We start from the raw sequence: 7790 nt of genomic DNA, 5'->3' as shown, positions 1-7790 counted from the left end.
CAGAGCAGCCCTGAGTCCCGTGCTGCAAAGAGATCCAAAAGTGATAACAGAACTGCCCTCAGAGTGACTTCTGACATACAAATCCCTCTGTGGCAAGGGCCCTGAAGCCCAGTGACCCCCCAGAGCATGGAAAAGCAGACCAGGGGCACTTTTGCCCACTTTGCACAGCAGAACTGCCCAGCAGTCTGCTACATGGGTGAGCACACAGTACACACACACGCACAGCCCTGGGAGCCTCGAATGCCGAGGCCAGGGCAGCATAACAGGTGTCCCTGGGCCCTTTGGATACCAGGGACGCCCAGGGACGGGGTCTCAGCCTTGGCTGCTAGAAGATGGCAGTGCGGGGACACCAGGGTGTGTCCGGGTACAGGTGGCAGTGGATGGAGCGGAACCTGTAGGGACAGAGGGGACGGGCTGGTCTATGTGGGGTGGGGTTGCTAAACACCCACTTGCAGACCCGCAGCACCAGTGGGGGGCCTACCTCACCCCAAGAAAGTGGGACTCTGGGGGCCATCTCTGGATGATAATGCTGGTTAGAGATACCCACCCAGCTCCAGTTCTTCCAAACCCCCTGTGCAAGCCCCTGTCCGGGCCTCAGTTTCCTCACCTAGATGGGTCAGCCTCCACTGAGAAGGGCCCCTTCACGTGGACGGCATTCCGCTTGTTTTCAAACATGCCATAGCTCAGGGTCACCTGTGAGGAGAGGGACAGAGTGATGCAAGCACCTCCTTATTTAAAACAGTGACTCCCCGCCCCCACCCCACCACACTTCACCCCTCTCTTCGATCTGTCCCTTCCCTCCTCTCTGCTAGTCTGAGTCTTGGCCGGGCCCCTGGGGATGGTGCACCTGCTCGTGGAGCTCGGAAGTGGGCACCTGCTGGAGGTTCTCCAGGTGGGAGTGGAAGAGGCCGCTGCGAATGAGGGGCACACCCAGCAGGGCCTCCACAATGTAGCCAATGGTGCAGTCATCTGGCAGCCGGATCCGCTCGGCTGTGCTCATGAAGTGGCCCCCGCTGTGAGAAGGAAGGGCCCAGACAGGGTGAGCAGAGGCGAGAGCCACCTGCTGGGAGCTGGCAGGAGCCCCCCAACCCCAGGCAGCATGTCCTATAGAGCAAAGCAGCTGGGCTCAGAGACGAGGGGGGACATGTCCCTGAGGAGCAGGTTGCAGACCATGCCTGCAGCTCCCTCCCTCGCTCTTCTACACCAGCTCCCATGCTTGATGGTTCTCTGTGAGTGGGGGGTTTCTGGGTACAGGAAGGGGTCCTGTCCAATGGTGCCTGGGGTACTAACCAAGCTGATGCTTGCTCTTAGCAGGTCAGACTTGGGAGGAGTTGCTACAAACACAGCTGCCTTCTGAAACCCAGAGGGAAGGGAAAAGAAAGGCAAGCAGGAGGTGGGCAGTGCTGGCAGACACCAGAGGCAGGCACCAGAGGCCGGGGACACCCCGCTGCTGAGAAGATGAACCAAGCCAGCCCCGTCGGGGAGGGAAGGCACCTGGGGTGACCTGGCTGGTTGGGCCTCAGAAGCACTCACCTGGCCCATGGGCTCATCTTCAGGGCCAGTCCACGGCTGATGCAGAAGCCAGCCCCACCAGTGGCAAACCAGAAGTGGACAGGACGCTGGGGGAGATGAGAATGACGTGAGACCCGAACCCTCCATGTCCCCGCTGCAGGGACGCCTTCAGCCCCTCCCCCCCTCTGGGCATGTGTAACACGGGCGAGCACTCACCACCTTGTTCTCGCTGACCCGCTCGGTGGCCTGGATGGGCCGGTCCAGGCTGGGCTTGCCTATGTAAACGTCCCGTGTGTGCGGGTAGCTGGCCAGCAGCCGCAGCAAAGCCCGCAGGTTCACGTAGTTATCATCGTCCACATGGCAGAACCACCTGAGGGCAAGGCAGGGCCATCAGGGAGGGACTGCTGGGGAGGGGACTGCTGGGGCATGAGCATGGATGGTGGTAGTTCCCTGGGGACCCCAGCCCAAGGCCAACACTCACTTCCTCCCAGATTCGATGAAGTGGTCGTACTCCACAGCCATCTTGCAGGACAGAGCCTGGCGGCTGTGGGCGGCCGAGCAGTTAGTGTTGACCACATTGCCTGCGGGCAGGGGAGGTGCTGTAAGGGAGTCTGAGCTGGCTCAGAGAGAGGCCTGGCCTGGGGGACACAGCGTGCCCTGCAGCGGCCGCCCCCACCCCTCACGCAGGGCCGGAGCCTGCAGACCCTCCCCCCCAGCCCGCCCCTTGCGCAGGGCGGCCCCGCCCCTGCTCATTCAGGCAGCTTTTTCCCAGCACCCGCCACCTGTTGCCGCTTGCTTGGCTCAAAGGGACCCAGGGGCTGAAAGGGCCTCATTTGCATAAGAATTGGGGAGCCCCCGAGTGGTGGGGCGGACATTGAGCAAACCCGTTGAGTAAACTGCCCTCCCAGCCCTGCCAGCCCGTGACCTCTCTGCCCCAAGCAGGGTGGAGGGGGGAGAGGGGAGGGGAGGGCTTTGCTCCAGATCAAGGCCTGTGTCTCCCTCTCTCCCCAAGTCTGGGGCTCACCCGTGTGCCAGGCCAGGGCTTCGTCCTCCCCATCGGTGAAGATAAATGTCTGGAAAGAGAAACACAGCCTTGAGCAGCCAGCTTTGTGCCCCCCACCCCAGGCCATCTGGAGGGGGGCACTGTGCACCCTGGAGTTGCCGCAGCTATAGCGCAGTCATCTACTCCCCACCCTTCTCCAGGTCTCAGTTTCCCTATGTGCTAAGGGCTCAAGTGCCCAGTCTGAGAGGCAGTTGAGCTGTGGGATCATGCAGAGACACGCCCTCAGGAGGGGGGGGCCTCATTCCCCAACCTCAACAGCTGGGCCCAAGGTCACTCAGGCAGCTGTGAGGCACGAGCCAGATGGGATGCCCCACCCTCCCGCCAGGTAACTGGCTTGCCCGCCCACCCGCCCTGTGCACCTGGTGGGGCGCACACCTTTGTTGACACAGCGCCCAGTCTGCTTCGAGGCTGCAGGAGGGGGTAGGGGACAGGTTGGGGGACAGGCAGAGGAGGTCGGCTTTGGGAAGCCAAGTCTCAGTCACTCGGGTCGGGGACAAAGGCTTATGCTGGGAGGCTGCCAAGCCCTGGCGGACAAAGGGCCCGGAGGGAGGATGAATCACTAGGCATTGTCCGCCAGCTTTGTCCTGGGCCATGCAGCGAGGGGCGCCAGGCCCGGCCTTAACTCGGCCGAGTTAAGCAGGAGTGGCCGAGCTACCCATTACCATACAGCTGGCCTGGTTAACTGGGCCAGGCTGGGCAAGAGGTCCCGCAGGCAGGGGTGTGGCCACCAGCACTGCAGCCCTCCAGACTGTGACCAGCCGGGTAGGTTACCCTGAGCCAACGCAGCCACCATGGTTCTGTGAAGTCGCTGATGGTCAGCAGAGGTGTGGTCCCCAGCCCCATGGATCAGGACCCCCGGCACCCATGCAGCCCAGCACCCCTCCTGCTGCTCAGGCAAGGAAACCCAGGCTCACAGACGGCTTCGCCCAAGGCCACAGCAAGGCTCCACCTGTGCCAGCAGAGGGCCACCCCCCGCCAGGATCGCTCTGCGGAAGAAGAGGGGGCCAACAGGGCGGGGCCAGGAGCTGCCGGCGCCCGCCTGGGCCCGTCGGCACACGGGGAGGAATGTTCCTTCCTCTGCTCAGCCCGCCCAGCGCGTGCCGCCCGGCACACCCTGGCATGGCTGAGCGCAAAGCCTGGGGCAGGTGGGGGATGCTCTAAGCAAAGCAGTAGGACCCCCCTACACACACCACATGCCCACCAGGCGTCAGTTTCCTTCCGTGAACAAATAGGTCCGAAGGAGGCTACAGCGTGTGTAGTCCTGGAGCACAGGACATACCCCGGGACCTGGGAAACCCAATCCCACACCAGGAAAGGTGCCCACCCTCACCTGGGCAGCCCCAGCTCCTTGCCCAGCCTGACCCCAGACCTGGCCACATGGGCTCGGATCACAGGCCCAGAGCTAAGGTATGTGGCAAGCTTAATTGACACCTCCACACATGCACTCCTCCTTCTTGAGTCCAGGAGACACCCCAGGGCGCCCGCACGCACAGACTCGCACCCAGCCCCCCAGCATCTCAGCCCAGGAATGCTGTGGGAGGCTGAGGGCTGGCCTGTGCAGACACTCTGCTGCAGCCATTGGATTAAACAGAAAATGCTTTCTTAATGAGATCAAGGGAGACCTGTTCTCCCGCGCTTTGGTGGTGCCCTAAAAACCCAGCCCAAGGCTACAGAGATTAAAGTCACCTTTGTTCAGCTCAGGAGCAGGGAGGCTTCCAGGAGAAGAGCACTTGAGAAGGCGGGGCCGTGGGGTGTGGGGGTGCCAGGCCTCCTGTCTCCCCACAACAGAGCAACCAGGAGAAGAGGGGAAAGTGGCTGCCTGGCCATGGGCCTCACCCACTGCTCAGAGCCTCAGTTTGCTCCTCTGTAAAATGGGCATTAACAAGAGTTCACTTGTGTGGAGAACAAAGTTTCAGAAACTGATTCTCTTCTTTCATCTCTCCAACGGCCCTGGGAGGTGGGCACCATTACCACCCAAGTGTACAAGTGGGGAAACTGAGGCCCAGAGAGGTACAGGCAGCAGCAGGTCATACCCTGGGGCAGAGATGGTGCTAGATCAACCGAGCCCATCTCCCAGGGACCCAGGCTCCCTAGCACCCCCCAACTTCCCCAACAGTGGGGCTGGAGGAAAAAGAGAAGAGTGGCAGGACAGTGGGGCTGGACCAGGCAGGCAGGGGACACCCACAGGAAGCGGCATTGTTCCTGGAGCCGTGATTCAAAGAAACACAGGATGCCAAGTTCTCCCCCAACAATTGTGGCCGCTGTGGTGGCAGCCACTGCAGCCTGGCCCACTCCTGAGAGGGGTGGGGGAGGAGCATGTGGGCCGAAAGCCAGGCTCTTCATCCTGGACTTCAAGGCCCGTCACGGTGTGGCCCCTGCTGACCAGCCCTCCCCCCAGCTGCTACTCCAATTGCTGGAAGTTTCTTGCACAACCCCCATGCTTGTGCTCACGATGCCCAGATTGCCCTTTCTGGGCATTTTCTTACCTCTCAGTCTAGCTCAAATGGCACCTCTTCCAGGAAGTCTTCCCTCCCACCCATATGTGGGTCAGATGCCCACTCTTGGCTCACATAGCCTCTCTGGGTTTCTCCCAACACAGCCCTGACCTCCCCATGTCTCCCCCATCAGACTGGGTCTGAGTCACCCTGCACAGGGCTGGGAAAGCAGGCCTTCTGCTGTGAGTTTCAAGGACCCCTGCCCACAACACACCACAAGAGGGGGTCTTGCTCGCTTTATATACTTGAACTGATGCTGGGGGCAGCCAGCCTCTCCTGGGTGGGGTGAGCTGGAAAATAAAACAATTCATGATCCTTCAACAGGGGCCTCAGGGCCCAGTGGAGTAATGGCCTCCTCTCCAACTCTGAGCGCCTGCTGGGTTCACCCCTATGCCTCTAGGTTTTGCCAGTCCTCTTTCACAACACACTACTGGAAGGGCGATGATTCTCCATTTCAGAGATGAGAAGACTGAGAGTCAGAGAGACCCTAAGTCTTGCCCAAGAACACCCATCTCAGCTGGGACTGGTACCTGAGACCCTCTGACTACATCCCCTGTGCTAGAAAAAGTCCCAAAATTGCAAAATGAGAGGGGCTCGGAGCTGGTGGCAGCCCAGATGGGGCTGAGCACTGCCCTAGGTCACACAGCAGGAAGGCCGAGTACTGGAAGGGGGGTGCCTGGCTCAGGGATGGTGTCCCACAAGAGCTGTCAGTCAGGGACGGGGGGGCATAGGTCCCCTCATCACCAGGCAACCTGAGTGGCCAGCGCGCCAGTGGCGGTTCCCATGGAGCGCATAGCTGCACACAAGAGACCCGACGCCTTTCTCGGCTGGAGAAAGGGGCTTTGTTACCTTGCCCAAGGGGCTGGCGTGAGAGCCGCCCAGTGCTGGGAATCCTAACGGCCCAGCCGCCAAACAAAACCCATGGCCCCCGCAGCCCCCTCCTACTGGCCCGCTGAGCCCCTGGGAAAGGGACGCCGCGTTCCCAGGAGGCTGCCATGGGGCTCCCAGGGCCCCCTACCCACGCCAGGACCAGATAGGACCCTGCCACCCTGGCCCCCACCATGACCTCACTAGGACCCTGTCCCTCAACCCCCGCACTGCCCCTGAACAGGGCTCAATGAAACCAGAAGGCCCTGGGTCTCCAGAATTTGCACAAGGTGGAAGGGGTGTGGGATCTACCCTAAGCCCCACCCTCACACCAAGTACCCCCGAACCTCCCAGCCTGGGAATGTCCCCCCACTCCCCTTTCAGAGCCTACAGTCTGCCCTCGTCTGCCCTCGTCTCACCCCAACCCAACTGCCCAGATGTAGCTTCGAGGAAGATTTTTGAAATGGGGTGGGTCTTTATTATGTGTGCATAAGAAGTTGATGCTTAACTGGGGTTGACTAAGAACAAGGTTCCAGGCCTTAGAGGCTCCTGTGCTGTGGGGAGAGGGTCTCTGCACAGACCTCAAAATCCAGCGCTCTCTTTCTTTTGAGAAGTACTTTCCCAAGGCTCACCAACCAGCAGTGACTTGTCCCCAATACCTTAGCAAACTGGGAAGAGGAAGGGGACCAGCCCTGTGCCCAGGGGTCCTAACCCCTCACCTCACCTCTTAGGGGAAGAGCTTCCTCCCCAGGGAGGGGTCTGAGCCCAGGGTGGATGCCCCACAATGGGCCCACGCAGAATCTTCTTGGGGAAGTTTGGGGACAACGACGCCCTACTAACGCACTCCAATGTTTGGGGGGCAAGAAGCATCGCGCGGCACCAACCCCAAGCATTGGATATTGTTGTAGGGTCAGTGGAGCCATCCAGGGCTCTGGACCTTGGCAGGGGATGAGGTCCCCCTCAGGGACTTACACATCTGTATGGGGAGAGTTGTCCCCAGCAGGCAAACTGGGCTTGAAGGGGATGGACTGGTGTCACCGCCCCCCCAGATAGTCCCAGTGGCTGGACAGGGATGCAGCCTGACCCCCATTAGATACTGTCACCAGCTGGACAAGACGGTGCGTCCCTACCCCATCAGCCCGCCCAGGACGCGGGGGCTCACCATCTCCTTGTGGCGCGAGATCCAGGTCTCGAGCAGCAGGTCAAGGCGCGCACGGTGAAACTTTTTGGTGGTCTTGACTGCGATGAAGACGTCTCGGGGCGCAAGCGGCTCGGCCGGAGGCCGCGGGTGGCCGTCGGCGGGGCGGGAGGCGCCCCCAGGCGGCGGGTCCGCGTCTCTACGCGCGCGGGTCAGCAGGCTGAAGTACTCGGACAGACTGTGCACCTCACGGGCCAGCGCTCCGGGAGCCGCCGGCGCCGCCCCCAGCCCGGGCGCCGGGGCCGCCCCCGAGGGACCAGCCAGGCTGCGCAGCGCGCGCCGGCCGCGCTCGGCGGGTACCTGGGGCGGCGGCGGGTCGGAGGTGAGCACCAGCAGGCAGGCGAGCAGCGCGCCCGCCAGCGCCAGCAGCAGGCGCCGGCCGCAGCGTTTCAGCATGGTGGGGTGGCGGCCGCGCGCTGCGCCCTGCCCGGTGCGCCCTGCCCCGTCCACCCGCGCAGAGGATCCCGAGGTCGGGCAGCACAGTCCAGCAGCGCATCGCCCGCGCCCGGCGCTCTTAAACCTCCCCGCCCCGGCCCCGCCCCCGCGCGCTCACTGGCTCCGGGCCCTGGGGCGGGGCCTCGAGCGGGTCGCCCCTTAAGGCCCGCAGCGCCCACGTGGGGCCGCAGCGGGGGGCTGGGAACGGCCTGCCCGGCGC

At 62.4% G+C, this 7790-nt stretch overlaps 1 protein-coding gene across 1 annotated transcript; it reads right to left on the bottom strand.

Annotated features, from left to right (window-relative positions):
- Positions 1 to 306: 306 nt before the first annotated feature.
- On the bottom strand, positions 307 to 7531 carry LFNG (LFNG O-fucosylpeptide 3-beta-N-acetylglucosaminyltransferase). Its single transcript, XM_063091739.1, has 8 exons — positions 7100 to 7531; positions 2537 to 2585; positions 1994 to 2093; positions 1729 to 1882; positions 1534 to 1619; positions 848 to 1013; positions 608 to 693; positions 307 to 392 (listed from the first exon to the last, which is right to left on the bottom strand). The coding sequence occupies exons 1-8, from the start codon at positions 7529 to 7531 to the stop codon at positions 326 to 328; spliced, it is 1140 nt and encodes a 379-aa protein (XP_062947809.1). The 3' UTR covers positions 307 to 325.
- Positions 7532 to 7790: the final 259 nt, after the last annotated feature.

The sequence above is a fragment of the Cynocephalus volans genome, chromosome 3 (assembly GCF_027409185.1).
Source record: "Cynocephalus volans isolate mCynVol1 chromosome 3, mCynVol1.pri, whole genome shotgun sequence".
Taxonomy (NCBI): Eukaryota; Metazoa; Chordata; class Mammalia; order Dermoptera; family Cynocephalidae; genus Cynocephalus; species Cynocephalus volans.
Note: the sequence above shows the minus strand (reverse complement) of the source record. Positions and strands in the feature narration are given on the sequence as shown.

Excerpts from the sequence above, each read along its gene's own strand:
- LFNG (XM_063091739.1), bottom strand. The coding sequence starts at position 7,531 with ATGCTGAAACGCTGCGGCCGGCGCCTGCTGCTGGCGCTGGCGGGCGCG. Across the intron at positions 1,883-1,993 it reads TTCATCGAATCTGGGAGGAA|GTGGTTCTGCCATGTGGACG; the intron begins GTGAGTGTTGGC and ends CCTTGCCCTCAG. Across the intron at positions 1,620-1,728 it reads GGGTCAGCGAGAACAAGGTG|CGTCCTGTCCACTTCTGGTT; the intron begins GTGAGTGCTCGC and ends CATCTCCCCCAG.